Source organism: Elaeis guineensis, chromosome 13 (assembly GCF_000442705.2).
Source record: "Elaeis guineensis isolate ETL-2024a chromosome 13, EG11, whole genome shotgun sequence".
Lineage (NCBI taxonomy): Eukaryota > Viridiplantae > Streptophyta > Magnoliopsida > Arecales > Arecaceae > Elaeis > Elaeis guineensis.
Genome location: NC_026005.2, coordinates 18,677,462 through 18,701,607, shown reverse-complemented (window position 1 = coordinate 18,701,607; position 24,146 = coordinate 18,677,462). Strand labels below are relative to the sequence as shown.

Sequence of the window (24,146 nt, the reverse complement as noted above, 5' to 3'; positions counted from 1 at the left end):
TGGGGGAACCCCCGAACCGATCCAAATGAGAACAGTCGGGTGGAGGTCGACGATCGGGAGGACTTCCATCGGCTAAAGGATATCTCGGTGCCGAAGCAGAGCGAGCTCGTCACCGAGCAGGCCTTGTACGACGCCGGCCTTAGCCCGGTCCCCCGTTTAGGTCGGTTTGCATTCTCCCGACGTCTTCATTTTCTTTTCTGTCTTCTTCTTTAGCTCTAACCTTTCGTCGTCTTTTTCAGATATGCCGCCGAGGACGCGACTGTCGGCAGCCGACATACGTCAGCACGCCGTGAGGAAGAGGCCGGCGGCCGGTGCCGGACCGTCACAGCCTCCCAAGAGGCCCCGCGTGGTTCCGCCGAGCGAGCCACCCAGGTCGGAGTCGGAGCCGGTGATCGCACTGTCGGTGCCGACAGTGCTTGTTGATGCCCCGCCCGAGGGAGCATCAGTCGGGGTTGCTGCTTCGCCCGACCGTCGAGCGGCCGACTCTGCCGGGGGCACGCCGACCGCCCAGCAGACTCCGGAGGTTCGGGAGGAAGTCCGCGAACCGGGGCTGCCGACGCATGCCACCGCCGCGCCGTCTTCCGAGACTCGGTCGGGCTCAACCTTGCCGTCAATCTCCGACGTCAGGGCCTGGACGGCAAGCCGAGGTAAGGCCCCAATGGCGTCGGGTGACGAAGGTCGATCGGCGGGTGGGTCGGCCGACTTTCCGCTTCCCGAGGGTGCGTCGGGCCTGGCCAACCACGACTTGGCCAGGAGACTATGCCAAGCACTCCTCCTTCCCGCCGACATCGAAGCGATGAAGAACCAGCGTGTTTCCGACATGCTGTCGTCCTTCTATCCGATGATGATCCGGGTAAGCTCCCTTTCCCTCTGCTTTCAATCGTAGCATCGCAAGTCCGGCTTACTAACAGTCGGCTCTTTTTTGTGCAGCTGGTCTTCAACATATCCGAGCTGGAGGCCGGATATCGGAAGTTTGGGGACATGCGCGCGGCCTGGAGAGATAAGGTCGCGAGCCTCGAAGCCGAGAAGGCCATCCTTCTCGACCAATTTCAACAGTCGGTCGACCGGGAGAACCGACTCGAGGGGGAGGTCTCCCGATTCTCGGAGGAGATCTCCGGACTCAAGGAGGCCAAGGCGTCGCTGGAGTCGGAGCTCAAATCGGCGAAGGATGATGCGGCCAAGAAGTCCCGGACCATCCGTCGGCTCCGACACGAGCGAGATAGTGTCGGCAAAGAGTTGGAGGGCGAGCGCGAGCAACTTCGGGCGAGTCTCGAGAATCTCGCCAAGGCCGAAGAGGGTCACACCGCCGCTCAGGCCGACGCAGACGTTGCCAAAGCCGAATCAGAGTCGGCGAAGTTGGCTTTGGGTCGGGCGGTCGAGGTCTTCCGGGACTCAGAGGAGTACCGCGAAGAGCTCCTCGAGAGCGGCTACCTCTCGTACCAAGTCGGGTACGAGGACGCCCGGGAAGCCGTTCGGAGCTTGTACCCCGAACTTGACCTCAGCAACGTGGTTCTGCCAGGGTCGGAGGCCCCAGCTGCGGAGGAGACGGTCGGACCAGCGTCGGATGGTCTCTCCACCAGGGCGGAAGCTGAAGGCGTCGCAGAGCCGGTTGCCGAAGACCAGTCGGCTCCGATGGCTGAAGCCGGAGCGGATCTTCCGACCAACTCGCATCGTCGTCCAGTGGAGGACGTCGACTCCGATAATTAGTCGGTTTCATTTTGTCTTCTACTTTGCCTTGGATTGTAATTGGGCTCCGACCTTTACCTTGTAGACTTTCCTTTGTTTATGGAAAAACTTTTAGTCTTGAATGAATTCTTCTTTTGCCTTTTCCCCCTGTTTGCAATGCCAAACACGTCTGCAATGTCGAACGTTAGTCGCTGACTTAGTCAAGTCACCAACTCGCATAAGTCGGTAGGGCTTCAGCAACTTGTTCAGCTCCGAGGGTATTGTCGGCATCCGGCGTCCGACGTATTGTCGGGGAGACGATAGTAAGTCGGGCCCCCCATACCCCTGCGTCGGGTTCGATGTTTCCCGACGTCCGGTGGTAAGCCGAATGTCGTTCAGCCGGCCGTTTGGCGGTCGGCAAGTCGTAGATGCGACAAAGGTCGCGTCGTGCGATAGACGGTGGTAAGCCGAATATCCCTCGACCGGCCGTAGCTCGGTCGGAAGTCGCGACAATAGTCGCGTGGGCTTTTTGCCTTTCTTCGGTCGGGGCCCGATCGGCCTGTCGGCCGACGGATTCTGCCCGAAAATTTGACCGTAGAGGGAGCATGAACTCCCGTTCATAAGAGTCCATCGGCCCTTTGTGGAGGTTCGACAAGTCGTCGAAGGAGTATTGACTCCCATCGTTGTAGATGCATCGGTCCGCGTAAGGGGCCGATGTGTCGTCGGTGCCAGATCCGCGTCGGCGCGTCGGGGTTGGGCGCCGACCGGTAGTGGAAGAGTTAGAACTCCAATTTTTCAAACTGGACGTGTATTCCGACAATTGAATTACAGAATTCACTGGCAATACAGCTTCAAGTTGTCGGCGTTCCAAGTCCGGGGAATGGTTTTTCCCTCAAGGGTTTCCAGCCGATAGGCTCTCGGCCCGAAGGTGTCAGCAACCCTGTAGGGTCCTTCCCAGTTGGGAGCCAACTTCCCTTGGTCCAAGGGCTTCGATACCTCCGCCTTCCTCAAGACTAGGTCGCCAGGCCTGAAGAGCTTTGGTCTGACCTTGGCGTTGTAGTACCGGGCGACCCTCTGTCGGTATGAGGCCATTCGGATCTGAGCCTCATTTCGCAGCTCGGGGAGAAGGTCTAGGTCGGCCCTCCGACTTTCGGAGTTGTCCGGCTCGTGGTACCGCTCGACCCTTGAAGACGGCAGGCCAATCTCGAGCGGGATCACAGCTTCTGTCCCGTAGGCCAAACTGAACGGCGACTCTCCGGTCGGGACACGGGGGGTCGTTCGGTAAGCCCATAGGACGGAGCCCAGCTCGTCGACCCAGAGACCTTTGGCTTCGTTCAGTCGGGTCTTAAGTCCATGGAGCAAGGTTCGGTTCGTCACCTCAACCTCACCGTTGGACTGTGGGTGCCCGACTGAAGTTAGTCGATGACGGATGTGGAACCTGGCGCAGAAGTCCTTGAAGTCTCGGTTGTCGAATTGCCGTCCGTTGTCGGTGATGATGGTGTGCGGCAATCCGAACCTGAAGATGATGGACTTTTGGACGAAGTCCTCCATCTTCCGCTCGGTGATCTGCGCCAAGGGCTCGGCCTCGACCCACTTCGTGAAGTAGTCGATGGCGACAACGATGAACTTCCTTTGGCCCGACGCCGGTGGGAAGGGGCCAAGAATATCGACTCCCCACTGAGCGAAGGGCCATGGAGCGACAATGGGAGTGATTTGGCCGGCCGGTTGGTGCTGAATATTGGCATACTTCTGACATGGCTCGCACCTTCGGACCAACTCTGCCGCATCCTTCCTCATAGTCGGCCAGTAGTAGCCCTGTCGTAGGACCTTGAAGGCTAAGGACTTGCCCCCCAAGTGATTCCCACAAATTCCTTCGTGAACCTCTCGGAGGGCGTAGTCAGCGTCGGTCGGACCCAAGCACCTGAGCAGAGGGAGGGAGAACGACCTCTTGTAGAATCGGCCGTCCACGATCACATATTATGATGCCGACCATCGGAGTCGCTTGGCATCCGCGGGATCTTTGGGACTGGTCCCCTCGGACAGGTACCGGACGATCGGGTCCATCCAACTGGGTTCAGACGTCAGCTGCTGCACTTCTTCGACCCGATCAATGCTCGGCTGTTGGAGATTTTCGACGAACGTCCGACCCAAAGAATCATAGGCCGACGTTGCCAATCTGGAGAGAGCATCGGCACGGGCGTTCTCCGTCCTGGGGATGTGGGAGATCTCGAAATACTCGAGGCGGGCCACGAGATCCTTTACCTTCTGAAGATACTTGATCATGGTCGGATCTCGCGCCTCGAAGTCGCCCTTGACCTGCCCCACGATCAGCTGAGAGTCGGAGAATGCCCGGAGGCTGTCGACGCCCAATTCCTTCGCCATCCTCAAGCCCGCGAGGAGTGCCTCGTATTCGGCTTGATTGTTGGAGGCCTTGAAGTCGAACCGGAGGGCGTATTCGGTGACTACCCCGTCCGAGTTCGTGAGCAGGAGCCCGGCCCCGCTTCCCTGAGCGTTGGAGGCTCCGTCGATGTGAAGTACCCAGGTGGAGATCGGGTCCCGCTCAGAGATCGAATTTCGTCCCGGGCCTTCATCTCCCGACCTTTTGTCGGTCGTCGGGCATTCGGCGATGAAGTCGGCCAAGACCTGAGCCTTCAAGGCAGGCCTTGGTCGGTACTGGATGTCGAACTCGCTAAGCTTCATTGCCCACTTAGCGAGTCATCCGGATGTGTCGGGTCGGCGCAGTACGGCCCTCAGGGGCTGGTTGGTGAGTACCACGATGGCATGGGCCTGGAAGTATGGGCGGAGCCGTTGCGCGGAGACGGTCAGGGGGAAGACCATCTTTTCTGTCTCCGAGTATCTGGCTTCGGCGCCGTGGAGCACTTTGCTGATGTAGTAGATGGGCTGATGGGTTCGGCACTCGTTTTCCCGAACGAGCACCGAACTGATCGCCTCGGAAGATGTGGCCAAGTAGAGATACAAGGTCTCCCCGACCTGCGGCTTTACGAGCAGCGGCGGGGAAGCCAGGTACTTTTTCAGGTCTTCAAAGGCCTGTTCGCACTCATCCGACCAAGAGAAACCATTCGCCTGGCGCAAGGTTTTGAAGAACGGGAGGCACCTTTCAGCTGATCGGGAAATGAATCGGCTAAGAGCGACGATTCTCCCGTTCAGTTGTTGGACCTCCTTCTTGGTGTTCGGATGACGCATGTCGAGGATCGCCTTTATCTTCTCAGGGTTGGCCTCGATCCCTCTCTGAGAAATGAGGAATCCGAGGAACTTCCCCGAGGTCACCTCGAAGGCGCATTTGGTCGGATTGAGCTTCATTCGGTGTCGTCGAAGGGTGCGGAAGGTCTCCTCGAGATCCTGAACATGGTCCGGGATCTGCGTGCTCTTCACCAGCATGTCGTCCACATACACTTCCATGTTGCGGCCGATCTGGTCTTTGAAGACCTTATTGACGAGTCGCTGGTAGGTGGCACCGGCGTTCTTCAACCCGAAGGGCATCACCCTGTAGCAGTAGAGGCCCTTGGGGGTCACGAACGCGGTGTGCTCCTCGTCTTCAGGCGCCATCCGGATCTGATTGTACCCGGCGAAGGCGTCCATGAAGCTGAGCAGTCGAAATCCGGACGTCGCATCCACCAGCTGGTCGATCTTTGGGAGTGGAAAGCTATCCTTCGGGCATGCTCGGTTGAGGTCGGTGTAGTCGATGCAGATCCTCCACCTCCCGTTGGCTTTCTTGACCATGACGACATTGGCGAGCCAATCGGGATACGTGGATTCCCGAATGAAGCCCGCTTCGAGCAGCTTGTCCACTTCCTCGTCGATGGCCTTCTGCCTTTCTGGGGCGAAGGACCTTTTCTTCTGCCTCACCGGTTTCATCGTCGGATCGATGTTGAGTCGGTGAGTCATCGTTTCCGGAGGGATGCCCGACATATCAGCTGCCGATCATGCGAATATGTCGGCGTTGGCCGTCAGGAGCTCCGCCAGTCGGTGGCGTTCGGCGTCGGGCAATTGGGACCCGACCCAAACTTTTCTGTCGGGATTTTCTCCTACCGGGATCGCCTCGAGCTGCTCGGCCGGCGAACCCCGCTCTTCCTCCTCCCGTTGATCCAGTTTGTCGATTGTCAGGGGATCCTTTGTCTCGTTGCTCTGGGCGGAGATTTGAAAGCATCGTCGGGCGAGCTGTTGATCTCCGCGCATCTCTCCGACCCCGTTTTTGGTCGGAAATCGAACAAGGAGATGGTACGTCGAGACGACCGCCCTGAGGGCGTTCAATCCGGGTCGCCCGAGTATGGCGTTGTAGGCCGAAGGAACTTGGACGACCGCGAAAATGAGGGAGACTGTGCTTTGCCGTGGTTCGGTTCCGACCGTCACGGGCAGGGTGATTTCCCCTTCTGTCGTGACGGTGTCTCCGGCAAAGCCGATCAAGGGCGTGGAGACCCCACTAAGTCGATCAGTCGGTAGTCGCATTCGGGAGAAGGTCGAGTAAAACAAAACATTCGTCGAACTTCCATTATCAACAAAGATTCATTTTACATCGTCATTGGCTATCGTCGCCGACACAACAACAGCGTCGTCGTGAGGAGTCTGGATGCCCCGAACGTCGTCTTCCGCGAAGGTGATTACGTCGTTCGGTCGTAGCTTTTTCGCCGGCTCCCCCCCTGTAGACGTCCCCGATCCCAGCCGCTTGGAAATCATGTTGATGACTCCGGCCGTCGGCTGGTTAGTCGGTGCCTCTTCAGTCGGCTGGGGGCGTCGATCGGCAGTCGGTCGGGTCGGCGGACCCTTTCGAAACTTGCCGAGATACCCTCGGCGGATGAGATTTTCGATCTCGTCCTTCAACTGGATGCATCGCTCGGTATCGTGGCCGTGGCTCCGATGGAACCGGCAGTACTTCCGATGGTCGAGGCCCTTTGCCTTCAGAGGCGGAGGCCGTCGCAGGTATTCCTTCCCTTCGATCTCCATCAAGATCTGCGCACGGGGAGCGGAGAGAGGAGTGTAGGAGTCATACCTGGGACGCACCGACCTCGGAGTCTGTCGGCGGGGTGATTTTTGGATCTGTCGGGGTGGAGAAAGCCGACTACCGGCCGGGGGCCTGCTTGGTTCGGCGGGCTCCCGACCTTTTCTTCGCTTCTCCTTCGGACCCCTGGGCTCGACCAGGCGTCGGTCGGACGCTCCTTCGTCCGCGCGCATATACTTGTATGCGCGCTCCAGTAGCTCGGCGTATGTTCGGGGGAGGGTCTTGTCCAGAGAATAAGTAAATCGGGACGACCTCAGGCCCCGCTTCATGGCTGAAACCGCCATGTCTTCGTTGAGGTCCCGGACCTCGAGCGTGGCAGCGTTGAATCGCGCCACGAAGTGTCGGAGCGTCTCGTTTTCCCCCTGCTTGAGGGAGAAAAGGCTATCCGACGTTCGCGGCGGCTTTCGGCTGGTGCTGAAATGGGCCACGAACGAGTGCTCGAGCTGCGCGAAGGAATGGATACTGCCCGATCGAAGACCGGAGTACCAAGCCCTGGCAGCCTTGCGGAGTGTGGCGGGGAAGCCGATGCAAAAAAGAGCGTCGGTTGCCCCTTGAATTGTCATGAGAGCTTTATAGCTCTCGAGGTGGTCGACCGGGTCGGTGGAGCCATCGTATGGCTCTACGTTCGGCATTTTGAACCGACTGGGAATCGGCTCATCGAGGACCAGTCGAGAGAGAGGCTGGGCGGTCTGGAAGTCGACGTCGTTCGAAGACTTCTGGCCGTCCATCTGCAGTTGGGCGAGTCGGCGGTCGATCTCCTCGAACCGTCGCTCGTAGTCGTCCGCTCGTCGATGCTGGGAGACCCCGGGAGTGGAGCCTCCGGAAGACTCTGAAGGAGAGGCCGACGGTGTGCGCGGCCGCTTCTCCTTCCTCGCCCGCTCCAACGGGGAAGAAGAGGGCCGCTGAGACCGTCGGTCGTCGCGCCGTGGTCGACCCTCCTCCTCCCCGTGGGAGTGCTGTTGGGAGTGCTCGCCTGGAGGCGGCAGGGGTCGGCGCGACCGTCGGCGGCTGCTCCTGGAAGGCATAGGTCGGGCCGCCGGTTGTTGCTGGAGGCTTTTGACTGCGTCGGTCAGTACGGTCATCTGCCGTACGATGGCCGCAATCTGGGCCTCCGTGGTCACTGCAGGGCGCGGAGAGCTAGGCTCCGCCGCCGGTGGGGGCGGGGAGGCTTCTTCCCGACGGGAAGAACGCCTTGCCGACCCAGTGACTCTCGATCGTTGAGCTCTTGTCTTTGTCATGCTGTCCCCTTCCTGGCGCGCCAATCTGTTGCGGCCAATCGCCTCGTCGCCCGATCGCCGGGAAGCGTGCACCTGCAAAAGGAAGTCCGCACTGACCGGAGGCGGCTCCGGCGGGGACCCTCCGACGGTCAAGTCAGAGAGGTGACTGGGCAACAGTAAAATGCGGACAGAGAGCTCTGAGAGGGAAAAAGAGAGAGGAGCGAGCCTGCGTATGTGGGAGAGAAGGGCGGATCGACCCCTTGCACTGTTGCCTTCCCCGGTATATATAGTGGAGCACGGTATGGCGCCGTCATTAATGGCGCGGACAAGTGAGGAACTGTCAACTCACTGTAGACTGTCAGAGCCGCCGTGGAAATGTCATGTCGCCGTGTGGCCGTCTAGTCACCAGGGTTGACCTCGCTCTCGGCGGGACAATGCCCCTGGGGAACTGTGCCGCATGTCCGTGTCAGAGCTGACAAGGTCTGGCGGCTGTACGGCGATGGGAGGAGACGGCCGACCCTTGGTCGGTGGCCAGCAGAGTGGCGTCGGGTTCCTCCGTCAGTCGGCGAGTTTCATGTGAGTCGGCCTCTGGGTCTGGTCGGTCGGGAAGGATACGCCCGACATACCTCCAGTCGGCGATTGGGCCATCGAAAAGCCGTCGGTAGCGTCCGTTAGTCGGTCACCCCCGGCTTTCAGTCGAGGTCGGTCGGTCGGGCCGCCAGCCGGTCGGGCCCTCCGATAGTCGGTCGGTGGGTTTCCCCCAACAATGGTAATCGGTTCCTAACTTGTCAAGAGGAAATTATCCCAAGTGCCCTGATTTGAGGATGGTTAAAATCTTTCCATCTTTTCATAAAGCATAAAAAAATAAAAAATAAAGCCCTTTGGGATTTGTGCAGGTACATGGATAGTAAAAAGTAGAGAATTTTGAGATCTATGCAATAGATGGATTATAGAAGATGCAGTATTTTAAAATCTATGTAGGCAGATATATGATAGAGGATGAAGTGCTTTTAGATCTATGCAAGCAGATTGATGATAGAGAATAGAGAACTTTGAGATCTGTACAAATAAATAGATGATGGAGGATATAATTTTTTGAGATCTGTGCGAGCAGATGAATAAGAGAATGGAGAGTTTTAAGATTTGTACATACAGATTAATGATCGAGGATAGAGTGCTTCGAGATATATGTAGGTGGATGAATGACAAAAGATAGAGTACTATAAGACTTGTGTATTGAGTGGATGGATGAGATGAGATAGAGAGATGTGCAAATGGATGGATGATAAAAAATGAAGCGCCTTGAGATCTATATAGGAGAACGAAGATAGAGATAGAGTGCTTCAAGATATGTATAAGCGGATGAATAATAAAAAATGGAGAACTTTGAGATCTGTACAAATAGATGAATGATAGAAGATAAAGTACTTTGAGATCGTACAGATGAATGAATAATAGGAGATGAAGCACTTTAAAACCTATGTAAGTGGATGAAGTATAGAGGGTGGAGTGCTTTAAAATCGTGTGAAAGCCACAATTGGTCTCTAAAAATCAAGATTATTTTGATCTTTTTTCTTATTTCATTAATAGTGTTAGAATCTAGATAGATAATCAGTGATATTGTAAATAAAATTAAGTTCTGATTTATAACTAAAATTTTTTAAATTTTTAGGGTTTAAACGTGAACTCCCAAACTCAAAGGACTATCCCCTTTTTATTTTCAAAATTTTATATTTAAAATCTCTCATTTTACATAAAACCATTTCACAAATAATTATGTTTGAGGTTTTTCTATTATACTCCAAAGGGCTTTTTATTCTGTTTCTTATGTTTCCAAATTTCTAGCTATCCGATTTAATCAAGATGGCCATGATTTACCAATCGATAAGTGGTTGTAGCCTGTTTAGCCCAAGACTGGTGTGGTAATTTTTTGAACTTCAGAGGTATTGTAAGATTACCACCGAAGTGGTAGTCCAGTTGGAACGGATTTTTGCTTTCAACAGGTTTGAGTATCTGACAATTGATTAAATGGTCGGAGGTGGAACCCTCCGTAGTTTGGGAATATAGGTGCGAAGGGATATCTGGTCCTCTGACGGTTTAGTGGGATTAGGTTGATGTGCTCACCCGACATGTGGCTCTGATTATATGTATGGTGGGGTGGGGGGGTGTGGTTTCTCATCCAAATTGAATATTCTCTAATGGAGTGGGAGTCTTTATGGTCATGCCCATGGGGGTTGCTACGGTCGCCCCCTTCCCACGGGGTATTGTAGGATTGAAAAAGGTGGCAGGTGCAATAAATTTTTTGAACGTCACGGCTGTTTTGGAAGTCATTTCTCCCCTTTGGTTCCAATATATGCTTTGTAGTTGGGGGTGGCATAAGCGGCAGAAGTTGCTTCTCCCTAGACCTATCAATGGGTCGAGTTCGGGTCGGAACCCAGATATCCAGATCTGGATCCGATTTTAGTTACCGGTATCGGATCCGGATCCGAATACCCGATGGGTCTATCCTTGAAGTACCGGATCCGGACCCTAATGGATCTCGAATATCCGGACCTGGTTCCAAGATCTGAAACTCATATTCAAACTCATATTCAATGGAGAGGAGAGAAGGGATGGTTGGCGGCCTCGAAGGGATAGCGGGAGACTGAGAGATAGAGAGAGGGAGAGAGGGAGACTGAAAGACAGAGAGAGGGAGAGAGATTGAGATCCTAAAATACTAAACTCCTTACCCCCATTGGCCGGCATGGGTCCGAGTCCGGGTCCGGCCACCGGCGCGGTGGAGATGGAGAAGCAGCACGTCCGGAGATGGAGAGGCCAGAGGAGCGTGAGAGGAACCGAGGAGGGGAGGGAGAGGCCAGAGGAGCATGACTGCGTGAGAGGAGCGGAAGAGGGGAGGGAGAGGCCGGAGGAGCGACTGTGCGAGAGGCCGGAGGAAGGGAGGGAGAGGTCGGAGGAGCAACTGTGAAAGAGGCCGGAGGAGGGGAGGGAGAGGTCGGAGGAGTGACTGCGCGAGAGGCCGGAGGAGAGGAGGGAGAGGTCAGAGGAGCGACTGTACAAGAGGCTGGAGCGGAGGCGTCATCGGGATGGGAGATCGAGAGACAGAAAGAGAGTGGGAGAGAGATTGAGAGGGACGGGCGGCCGACAGGGTTAACTGGTAAGGGGTTTACCTAAGATTTCAAAAGTTTTAGAAATCCTAAACCGTTGGATCTCAGATCTAACGATTCAAAATAATTATATATATAATTATATATATATATATATATATATATATATATATATATATATATATATATATATATATATATATATATATATATCGGGTTCGGATCTATCGAGCCTGGATATTAAATATTCCGACCTTATCATTTATGTAATGGTTAATCAAATTCGGATAAACGGATCCAGCACTGATATCAGACCCAAATTCATCGGATAAATATTAATGAATCTTGGGTCTGGATCTGACCCGTTGGCAGCTCTACTTCTCCCCTCTTAGCCATGATGCCCTACGATAGGTGGTGGCGGTAGTGGCACCGGAGAGTGAGTGGAGGGAGTGGAGGCAGTGGAAGAGGCGGGCAAGCAGGAGGATCTTCCGAGGAGGGAGAGCCATCAAGAGCCATGCCGTTCTAGCCGCTATCGAGGCCAATGGGATTGTTGGATCCTAACATCACTCTTCACCCACACCACCGTTGCTACCACCCCATCATAGTTACCATGGTGGCTGCAGGGACCGTGCTCACCTTCCTTGCCCCATACCCTTGTTGTGCAGTTCTTATATCGTTGTCTCGCCCATGGTGGCATCGGCTGGACCGCCTCTGCTGATCTGAAGCCCCCCTCTGGGAAAACCCCTCCAGCAATTCTCCTATCGCCACCGCCTCCTTCTCTCCCTCCTATTGCCAGCCGCTGGGGCCATTTCCATCTATCGAACACTGGCTTGTCCTTCGTTAAGCCATGTTTATCCCTTAATTTTTTTCTAAATCCCCCTCATTTCCTGCATTTGACTACCACCGAGCCTCCCTCTCGCTTTCTTCGTCATACCCAGTGGCTGCTGTGCTGCCACAGCCGAGTGCCAGCACCCAAAATCCCAACTCTCTCTCACTCTCTCTTTCTCTAAGCTCCTATTTGTTCTGTTTCTGTCCTGTTTCGAGATCTATTATCCTTTTTCCACAGGAATCCATTACCATCGGCCAAAATACATCGCCTTCGCCACTCGTTGGTGAGCCCTTGCTCTCTCTCCATGGTGTGCGTTGCCCCTATCCTCCTCCCTTTTTTGTTCTCTAGTGGTGGCTAGGTGTGTTGCCCCTCTCGTCCTCCCTTTCTTGTTCTCTATGCATGAAGCCGGACCACCATTGCACAGCAAGGACCTTGGCCACCTCGCCGCAAACCCACGCCGCCTAGTCTTCCTTCCCTTCTTCTCATCCACTCTGTCTCGATCTTCAACGAGCAAATCAAACCAAGACCCTTCCGGCCCCTTCTTTTCTACCGTTTTGATATCTCCGTCTGTTGCTCGTCGGCCACCAGCACCCATGGAGTACCACCCGCCACCACTAGGCCTTCTGCGGCCATCACAGCCCAGCCATCTTCCCTTTCTGGCTCTCTGCCTCTCTCTCCATTTTCATCGTCTTCTTCTAATTTCTTTATTTCTTCCCATTTTTCTTTATTTACAAATTTCTATAAATTATCTTTTTCTCTCCCTACTTTTATCTTCCGTTCTCTGAGTCGTACACCAGATGCCATGATTGATCCATTTCATCGACAGATCAAACCAAGTACACGATGCAGCCTAGGTCGAGTCTCTCTCTTTTTTCTAAGTTTGTTGGTTGAACCGGACTGAGCCAAAATTCCTTCAATTAGTCCAATATTCTCTCAATTGGATCTAACCCAGGAACTTTAGTCTGGTCAAATCCTAGATCCAGAGACGTGATCGACATCGATTCTTTTACATTCAGAGTAACCACAAACTCTATACATGTATTAGTGTTAGGTTATAAATAATTGTTAGATATAAGGGGTGGTTAAGACCCTTGGATGATAGACTAATTTTCGTGGTCTCATGGACTTGGCTCTTCTATAAAATGTTTCAAATTATATGGTGCTTTATAGAAGTCTAATAAAAAAATTTATTATTTTAGATTTTTTGGATGATTTTTTTGGTTCATAAATTTTGAAAAATTTTAGAGCAAAAATGATAGGTTACCTCTACCCTAGTATGTTTAATTATGCCATGATCTGATATACACTATTTAGAAATTAATCTATCGCTATATTAAAATTAAGTATTGTATGCATGTTGTATGAAATTTAATTGTATAATATTGGATCTAGTATAATATGATTTATTTATTGCATCGATAAATATGTCGATATCGTATATATTATATATTAATTTTTTTATTTTTTAGTCCAAGTATGATCTCACGGACTCGGTGTCTAGTTTTCTTCCAGATCTTTAGTTGAACAATCATTAGTGCATATTAGCTGATAGTATGTTATAGTTATGAGTTAGTTTTCTAATTTGGACCTAGTTAGTTGGGGCTGATTACTAGTACATGAGTTTATTTTCGATATGATTTCAGAGCTAGACTTTTCTACTATATTTGCAACTATTTTTCTTGTCTTTTACATTGAGCTGTACATTACTTTATCTTTTACATAGTAATGCTATCCATTAACCCCCAAAAAAAGTAGGGTAGGAAAATCTGGGATTTAGAGTAATTTGGATATTAAAGCTTTGAAAATAAAAATTTAATAATAATTTATTATTTATTGTACTGATGGTTGATCGAGAATGAGTTAAATTTATATGGATTATTCGGACATGTTAGATATAGACTAGTAAATAATTATGACTGAGTTTGTCATTATTAAAGATAAAAATTTTTGGACATTGATCATCTATTTATATAAAAATTATTTTTATGTATTAATGATTTTCCTCTATATGATATTTGCTAGCTTCATATTATATACTTATTTGTTAAGTATATATGGTTCTAAATGAATTTATGTATCATATGTTACTGATCCTAATCTAGATGGAATTTGGTACTTATGTGTATCGAATTTTATAAAATAGTGATATTGAATTATAATTATTTGACAAGTATAAATTTAAATTATGTGATTAAATAATGGATTGTAGTGTTTTGAACTAGCCACGTTTTTGATACCCCACCACAGGTTGGAAATGTGGTTGACTAGTCACTATATTGATGCCCCGCTATGAACTGAAAATATAGTTGTGATAGTTCAGGATTGAGCATTAGTGGTCCTCTGAACTAGCCACTTTATTAGTATCCTATCATAGACTGAAAATATATATAGTTGTAGTAATCAGAGTTGAGCACTTGTGGTCCTCCTGAACCAGTCACTATGTTGATGTGCTGCCATAGATTGAAAATACGGTCATGGTAGTCCACAGGACTAGCCATTGTGTTGATGCCCCATCATAGGCCGGAAACATAATTGTAGTAGTCCAGCCGAGCATCTAAATATTATTGAATTTAATATACAATAATTTAAAAAAATTATTTGATGTTATTTATTGCACAAAATGATGTATTTGCTATACATATTTTATGATCATGGTATCTTGTGGCATAAAATTTATATGAATAATAATTATTATTAATTTCTCATTTAAAATTATTATTAATTATTGTTAATTTTATGAATTACAATTATTGGTGTTGGTGTGTAAGAATTTTTTTAAAGTTATAGAATATCTGTACTTGATTATGATTGGGATTACGGTTGAAATGATTAAATAGATAGAGCATCATCAATATTAGTTGGGTGATTTAGTCTTGTAATTTGAACAAATTTTGTTATTGTTAGTATAAATTTTTAAAGTTGTAGAATACTTGTACTTGGTTATGATTGGGAGCACGGTTGAAATGATTTTATAGATAGAGTATCGCCAATATTAGTAGGGTGATTTAGTCTTGTAATTTGAACAAATTTTGTTATTTGTTAGTATAAAATATTTTTTTATGAATTGAGATACTTTGTATTCATGGAAATTTAAAGTTGTAACAGATTTTAAAGTCTTGCCCTACGAAGTACACGGCCATACTGCGTGGCTAAACTGGATGTTGGGTTTAGGAGGTGATAATTCCCGTTCCAACATTTCTTTGCTAGCAGATGATATCGAGCTTGTTTTGCAGGCCAGCCAAAAAAGATGCGGACCGTTCGGCGAATCGTGGACCTCCAAATATCTTCTGGAAGGGACAACAAAGGCCACCATTGTTTAAAAAGGGGAAGAAGGAATCAATCGAGAAACCTCCGCTGGAGTTTAACCTCCAGATTGGTGTGCCCGAATTTTGGAATGGCCTGACAAAAGAAAGAGATTCATTCAAAGAAATTTATTTTTCCACGACTCAGACCTCCACTCCAAAACAAGCAAATTGCTTATCACCATCATCATCATCATCATCATCATCATCATCATCATCATCATTATTATTATTATTATTATTATTATTATTTTAATAAGCACCAAAGTCTCCCATCCTTAAAAACAAACAAAATTGCCACATGCCGCCACCAAAGATTGCCGCATGCCGTTTGACTGCTTTGTCATAGAAACCATCAAATAGAAAGCACAGAGGCGATGAATCAATCCATGAAACTTCCCAAAACCTTATCTGAAAATTATTGCGTTTCCTATTGCGTGTCAACCTGGCAAATATTAAAGAGAAAGCGAGACGCCAAACATTATGAGCCAACAAATGATGTAAGAGATGAAATGCACTCCATCATTTATCTTCACAAGTTATGTACCAGCATCAACTGCATCTAGGCTAGCAAACAATATCAGTACGTGCTTAAGAGATGAAGCATGATTTCTACCGTTCAAGGGAATCCTTCTTCTCCCTCCTATTCCTGATATCTTATGTTCTTGCGTTCCATTCCTCCGTTGGTGGTGTCCAGGCTCAAAGTGGTGCATACGTGGCGTCCAATTGCTCGACTGATTCATACGCCGCTGACAGCAGATTCGAGATCAATCTCAATACCCTCCTCTCCTCTCTTAGCTCCAAGTCTTTGAATTCCATTTCCGACAGAGATACTGAAGGAGAAGAACCAGACCATGTATATGGACTCTTCCTCTGCGTTGGAGACCTGTCTCATGAATCCTGCCAAGACTGCATCCGGACTGCGATCTCCGGTATCTCGCAGGAGTGCTCCCATAAACGTCAAGGTCTCATCTGGTATGACTACTGCCTGCTGCGCTACTCGGATGATAACTTCTTTGGAGTCGTCGATGCGAATGGATCCAGCTACATCAATCCTGCTCGTACGTATGAAAATTCTACTGAACCTTTGGAGAAGATGTCCGAAATTGTTAAAGAGGCTCCCTACCAGCCTTTGAAATTTGAAACCTTTTCATTGGGCCCGGTAACTGCGTTCGGGATGGCACAGTGCACATCCGATCTCAGCAGCGAAGGATGCATGCAGTGCCTGGCAACAGTCTTGGCTGCTATCAAAGCTTGCTGTGCTCATATAGAAGGTTGGCGTTATTTGAGTCCTAGTTGCTGGATAAGGTATGAGCCTACCTTCTTTCAGTTACCAGAAAACCCAGATAATAGAATCGGGAGCTTCAATTGCACTGGTGATAGGTACGATGTGAACAGCACGTACCAAACCAATCTTGGTCACCTCTTCTCATCACTAATTTCCAAGTCTCTGTCCTCCGAATCGGATTATGGCACCGTTGGAGATGATCCTGACCATGTCTACGGTCTGTTCCTCTGCCAAGGAAATCTACGTCCATCTGACTGTCAGAAATGCATAAGAAATGCTACCAGGGATATTCAGCTTCTTTGTTCGAGTACTCAAGGCATTGTCTGGTATGACTACTGTCAATTGCGATACTCCAATGTTAGCTTCTTCGGTACCGCGGATACTGAGGGCTTCTTTTTGACCAACCCTGATGTCTCTATGGAAACCAATTCGACTGCACCAGTGGATATGGTTTCCAAACTGGTGCAAGAGGCTCCCAACAGGCGACCCTTGATGTTTGCATCAAATTCGACGCCCTCAGCTAGTTTGTTTGGAATGGCAGAGTGCACCATAGATCTCAACAGCACAGAGTGTGGGAGATGCTTAAACACGATCTTAGAAGACATCGAGGCTTGCTGTACTGAGCCGAAAGGGTGGCGCTACTTCACTCCTCGTTGCTGGATAAGATACGAGCCAACCTCCTTCTTCGATGTAGATTTTGCGCCTCGGCCTACAACTAGTGGAGGAGGAGGGGGCGGCGGCGGTGGTGAGTCCTTGCTTGCTTGCTTGAAAACACTTTCAGTTTTCTCATCCCAAAAAAAAAAAAAAAAGAAAAAAGAAACTTTAGTTAAAACTTTCAATTTGTCGAAGTTAATTAGATATTTAATACAGAATCTGGAAAAAAAAAACTATTAATTATGTATTCGTCTACGGTAATTTGGTGAAAGAAAATAGATATTTGAAGTAACTGTCTCCAGCTTGAGATAATATCATGGCAATTGATCGACAATTTTGGTGACTTCTGCAGGAAATGGACACAAGAAATCATGGAAGAAGGTCGTGGTTATCGCGACTGTGGCTGCAAGCGTAGGAATCTTTTTGTCGTGTGCTTCAATTTACTTTCTCTGGAAGAGGATGTCAAGAAGACGTTATGGTAGATCTCGATCGACGATTTAGGAATTAGATATGCTGATTAGCAACAACATGGGAAAAAATAAATATTAATGTTTTTCTTTATTCATTTTTTTCAGACAGAAAAGATTCACTGTTAAAGGAGGTGAGCTCTCCATCAAACACCGACTTGCCCGTGATGGAACTGGGCATCGTACAAGCGGCAACATGCAACTTTTCAGATGATAGCAAGCTTGGGGAAGGTGGATTTGGACCTGTTTACAGGGTAGTGATACCTCACCCTTTTTTTGTTGGGAGCAGGCTAAGAAATCTTCATCCAATAACCAGTTTGTTGGAATATATTTCAGGGTATACTTCCCAATGGGAAAAAAATTGCAGTCAAAAGGCTCTCAACTAGATCCCATCAGGGTATTACTGAATTCAAGAACGAGGTGAAATTAATTGCTAAACTTCAGCACAGGAATCTTGTAAGGATGCTGGGTTGCTGCATTCAGAACGAAGAAAGATTGCTCGTCTATGAATATCTGGCAAATAAAAGCCTTGATGCTTTCCTATATGGTGTGTCAACATATTGCAAACCAGTCTTTGGTCAGCAATTCAGAATCCAAGCAACTTGATGATCTAATGGTTCTATGTATCATGTCTTTCACCAGACTCAGAAAAGCGCTCTCAGCTGGATTGGAGGAGACGCGTGGACATCATTGCAGGCATTGCACGAGGTCTTCTCTATCTACACGAGGACTCCTTGCTCAAAGTCATTCACAGAGACCTCAAAGCTAGTAATGTGTTGCTGGACAGCAATATGAACCCAAAGATATCAGATTTTGGCATGGCAAAGATCTTCGAAGGAGAACTTGGCGAAGCTAATACAAATAGGATTGTTGGAACTTAGTAAGTAAACTTTCACACGATGTAAAAAGAAACAGAATTTTACAGATGCTTTTAATTGCTTCTCATTCCCTTTCCCTTGCTTTGATGCAAAATAGTGGATACATAGCCCCAGAGTATGCTATAGAAGGTATCTTCTCGGTGAAGTCGGATGTGTTCAGCTTTGGAGTTCTCCTGCTAGAGATCTTAAGCGGGCAAAAGAACAGCGACTATTATCTCCTGCTAGGTTCTTGACAAATTTTTTTCAGATGATTTCACAACTTGCTACTTCTCATTTTATACATGTTAAAAGCGGAGCTTATTGTGGATTGCACTGATAATTAACAGGCCTGGGAGCTGTGGAACCAGGAGAAGGGATTGAAGTTGATTGATCCATTGCTTAGAGACTCATATTCACCAAATGAAGCATTGAGATGTATCCATATAGCGCTGCTCTGCGTCCAAGAGAATGTTGAGCGAAGGCCTACCATGTCATTGGTTGTTACAATGTTGCGAAGTGAGCAAATGGTGCTTCCAGAGCCTACACAGCCACCAACTTATGTGAGACGCCGGCCAGCAGTGACAGATACCTTATCCATTAAGTACAGAAGGCCAATCAAGTACCAAAAGTCATTCGATTAATGAGGTGACGCTCAGCAGTGTAACAGCACGGTAGCACGTCGTAAGACAACCTTAAGAATAAAGCCATTGTTACCGGATCAGAGGAGTCCATTAACGTTGTCAATGTATATCTGCAGGAGAAATACTTTGTGCACCGCGGGCGGTGTAGCTCCAGGTGCACCACCTGCAGTGATTGGCTCCCACACGGGACTGATGAAAACAAATAAATAATTTTTCGTCCTGCATCCGGCCCTATACGTGAGCCAACCACCACAGGCGATGCGTGCGAAGCTGCACCGCCTGTGGTGCACAAAGCATTTCCATATCTGCAGTTTAGAATGATTGTGATCGATCATTATTTTGTTACAATAGCCACTATGTTATGAAAAATAACGACGATTAGCATGATGCGTCTAAATGAAACAATATTGCTAAATTCTAATTTTTGTACTCGTGCTGAACAGGATTTGGCCAAATATTGCCATTGCTTTTCTCTTTTTTTTTTTTTTGAGAAATATGGAGACTAATTGATGATATTAAACCATTAGTCAACCGATTTACTTGATAAAGAGCCAAATGTGCAATGAGGTAGAACAGAGATATAGAGAATATATAATGTTTTTAGTGGCAGGACAACCACTTCCAGTATAAAAAGCAAGAAACCTGCCCAAATGATAGAAACCAGAACCAAAGAGGACTCATAAGGAATGTCAGAAAAGAGATGAAACAGTAGCAAAAAAAATCACATAATCCTCACAATACTGCATGGTATCTTTATCATTGTCTTAGAATATGAAATAAAGGCAAACTATAGAGAGACCCAAGATGGAGATCCAGCAGTCGAAAGCTGCCATCAACATCAGGTTGGAGTATATCATGCTCTTCATGCCCTCTGCTAAGTGAAAGCATCTATAATAAGATACTCCAAAATCCCCCGAGATAGACCAGATAGCTGCCGGCCAAGATAAAAGATTAAAGATTGAGCAGCCAAATATATGCCTAGTAGAGACAAAATAAAGTTAGGCTACTTTGTCCATCTTGCTCAAGAGTGTGAGAATGATCAGCAGCTGAAAGGAGCAACCCAGATCAAAAATAGTGTCAAGATCATCATGTTCAAAGTGAAAATGGATCAGAGTACAGAGAGCTTCTTTTCTTGGCCTCATCATATCCAAATACAATGTTCAATATCAGCAACTCAACTTCAACATCAGCAATGAACATCAAAGCAAAATATCACAAAACCATCCAGAGGTCCATGATGTTTTGCCATAGCTTGAAAAAAAACCAGGCAAATCTTTTTGAGAGCAAGGATCAACCAATTATTGCATAGATGGTGAACCTTAAGTGCAACAGAGGAAGAAGAGGAGCACTTGGTTAAGAAGACCTGAGAATTCCTTTCACACCAACAACTCCATAATGGAGCAACAAAGAACATAAGGGCCGCAGCCTGCTGATCCATTGGAACATGTCAAAAGAAATGAATGTGATGACGATCACACCCATAATTTTTTCCAAAGACCGCCAAAGCTAGATTATAGATTTGTCTCTGAGATAACACAAACAGACATTCTTTGAATCTCTGTGAGAGATGTACAAGATAAAGCCAAAACAAACACCTTCAAGAAACCTCATTCATAAAGCCAAAAGCAAAATAGAAAATTCAGAATCAACTAATTAAAATTTGAAAAGAAGGCAACTTCCTCAATGTTAAAATAAAAAAAAGGAGACTCCAAAGCGTAGTATCTGATGTTGTCAAAATGCAGCATGAATAGTGATCACAAGTGTAATCGTAAGACTACAGAAACCTCCATTATAGTCTCCACAAAAGCAGCATGAGGAATTTCAACAGTGAAAAAATCTATCAACTATTTAAGCCTCCAGAAGGAGCTGCAAGTAAAGAACTAGCCAGCGGGCTAAAGGTAGCAATACTTTTGAATCTCTCCCATAGCTTGCAAAAGCTTGAAAGTTATTTGTGCCCACAAAGTAAAGACCAATCATTTAGAAGATGAATCACTTTACAAACAGTAGAACACGGATTAGAGGTAGCTCTCAAAAAGATTCAGACATCTCTTTCCTTCCAACAGCACCAAACAATAGCTAAACTGAGCATAAACACTACATTTTACAAGTCCTTTGAGGAAATGTGACATTTCTATTTAGTACAGAGATCCCAAAGATCACTTATAAGAATGGGTGTCAAGAGGGAAGAACAGAAAGCATTCCATAAGATAGCAACAAAGAGGTATTCAGTGAACATATGCTTAATAGATTCAACTTGATCATCACAAAAAGGGCAACCCCCCCAGTCGGCACCAATTCTAATTTGAAGATTTTCTCTCATATTTAGTTTATTGAGAAGAGCAAGCCAAATGCAACACTTCACTTCTGAGAGAAATTTCAATTTCCAAAGAAAGTTGGCAAGTTCCCATTTGATGCCCCTAGTATTAATGAATCGATAGAGAGAGGAAGTAGTGAAGTCACTTGAAGGAGTCAATTGCCAATGGATGTTGTCAAAGCTATTTCCAAATAGAAAACTATTCAATGCATTCCGGATAAAAAACATTTCAACTTGAGCAACAAGGGATAAATGAGAGTGGACTCGATCTAAAGTTCCAAGATTTGGTTCTTCTATAATAAATTGTGCCGCAATTTCAGATTTTAGGTGGCAAGCCAAAAATGGATTAGGAAAAGTTGCACAAAGGGGGTCTCAAGGATCCAAACATCTTTCCAAAAGAGCATATTTAACCTATTGCCAACAACAAACTTAACTCAATTCCAAAATGGTGGTAAGCTAGAGATAATATCTTTCCAAACACTAGAACATCTATGTTTAGGATCCAGATGGTAGATAACTTTTTTGAAGTAGAAGCAATTGATTAGGTCTTTCCAAGGTTCATTTTAAGAAGCTTCCACCCCCACTTGGCTAATAAGACATTATTGCATTGATAGAGAAATTTAACGTCTAACCCACCTCCTTCTTTAGCAAGATATACTTTAGCCTAATTAATCTTACATGAAAGACCCCCAACACTATCATTTTCTTTCCAAAGAAAAGACCTTCTAATACAATTGATCTTTTTGATCAACCAAGAAGGCAACTTATAAAGAGACATGTAGTAAAGGAGAATAAAAGATAAAATAGAGTTACAAGTACAAGTTGACCCCCCAGAAGAGAGAAATTTGTCTTTCCAAGAAGATAACTTTCCTTCAACTTCTAGGGTCCATTCTTTTGAGGGTAAAAAATTTATTCAAGAGCCTGTATTTTTTTAGGTAAGTATTTTTCATACAAGATTTAAATAGAAAAATAATTTATCTATACTTTTTTATGTATTGAAAAATGGCTCAAAAATCTACTACCCATGCTCTTTTGCATTACTAATTTTCTGGATAAGTTGCTAAGATCTATCCATATTTTTTATAATATCTTTTATTATATAAATATTATTATATATAATAGTATAATATATTATTATATTATTATGTTATAATATCTTATCTTATATTAATATAATATACTATATATTATATAATTTTATTATTTAATAATATAGTATAATATATTATACATAAAATATATTATATTATTATTATATACTCTATAAATAATATAATATAATATAATAATATACTATAATATTATATTATATTAATATAAGATAATAATATATTATGTTATATTATATTAATATCTTATATTAATATTATATAATAATATTATATAATGATATAGTATAATATATTCAATTATATTAGTATATATTATTATATATAAAATATTTTATATTATATTATTATTATTGTATTACATAAATATTATTATATATAATAATATAATATAATATTATAATATATTATAATACATTAATATATAATAATATATTACATTATTATATTATTCTATATGATTATATTATTATAATAACATATTATAATAATATGGTATATTATATTATAATAATATATTATATTATATTAATATTATGATATACTATATTTTAATATATTATATTATTATTATTATAAGGTTAAGGATATATTATGAATGAATAAAAAAAATTATTTTTTTGATTGATGAAAAAATAATTTACCCACCCTCTAGGTGGGTAAATTTTTTTTTCATTTGATGGGTAAATACTACTCATAGAAAAGTAATTTTTCATCTTGAAAAGTCTGAGAATATGGATAAGTTGGTCAATGAAAAAGTTGATCAATTTTTTTATTATATTTATCTATAAAAGAATAGGCCCTTAAAAAGAGAGACATCCGATCTATTTTTGTAAGTTTATAATCTTTCGAAGAAAGAACAAGAAAATTAATGGGAAGGGAGATTGGAATGCAATTCAGCCAAGTGGCATATTCCAAAAGATGATTTGAATCTTTCCCAATTAGAGCAACAGCACTTCTTTGAAAATTTATGGAAAGCCCAGTATAAGTTCAAAGCAATATAAAATAAATTTGTGAACTAAAATTGAATACTTTTTTGCTATAAAAAAGATAATGGTGTCATCAACAAATTGGAGAATTTTAGTTCCACAAACAATCCAGGAAGCTCCCAAACCTCGGAAGAGATTAAATAAGTCAGCATTGTTAGAGAGCTTGGCTAAAGTATCCATCGTAAGTATGAAAAGGTATGGTTAGAATAGTTCTATTAGAACCTGAATTTTTTAACTTTTTTTGCACAAATCTTAAAGCAAGCAAAAAAAAAAAATATTTGGACCTCACTAAGCATGTGAGGTGGAAGAGGACTCCTGATGGAGTTCATCTCCTCATCCCAATCCAACCAGGAATGGGGTCATATGGCAGATCAAACTCCAGCAAAACCCTAGGACTCCCATCTATAAGTTTCCCTCCCATCCTCCTCTATGCATCATCAAATCTCCACCTAATCGCCGGTGAAGTCATGAGAATTAGAGGATCCTTTCCATTGGATAATTCTGATGAGTCACTGTCAATCGACCATCGGATTTAAGGTATGATCTCTCATTCTCTTTTCTCTTTTCTTTTCTAAACCCTACGGAGTTTTTGACGGTCGAATTAAGCCATTAAATGTCGGATTTCATAAGGGACCAGACTTCTCTTATTTTCATTTTTTTCTTTTCTTTCCACTAAACCGATTGTCATCACCG

The 24,146-nt window shown here is 45.6% G+C and overlaps 1 protein-coding gene across 1 annotated transcript; it reads left to right on the top strand.

Moving 5' to 3' along the window:
* The first annotated feature begins 15,623 nt into the window (after positions 1 to 15,623).
* LOC105056362 (cysteine-rich receptor-like protein kinase 15) lies at positions 15,624 to 18,922 on the top strand. Its single transcript, XM_073247683.1, has 7 exons — positions 15,624 to 17,167; positions 17,429 to 17,554; positions 17,652 to 17,797; positions 17,880 to 18,090; positions 18,186 to 18,423; positions 18,519 to 18,646; positions 18,748 to 18,922. The coding sequence occupies exons 1-7, from the start codon at positions 15,733 to 15,735 to the stop codon at positions 18,789 to 18,791; spliced, it is 2,328 nt and encodes a 775-aa protein (XP_073103784.1). The 5' UTR covers positions 15,624 to 15,732; the 3' UTR covers positions 18,792 to 18,922.
* The last annotated feature ends 5,224 nt before the right edge of the window (positions 18,923 to 24,146 follow it).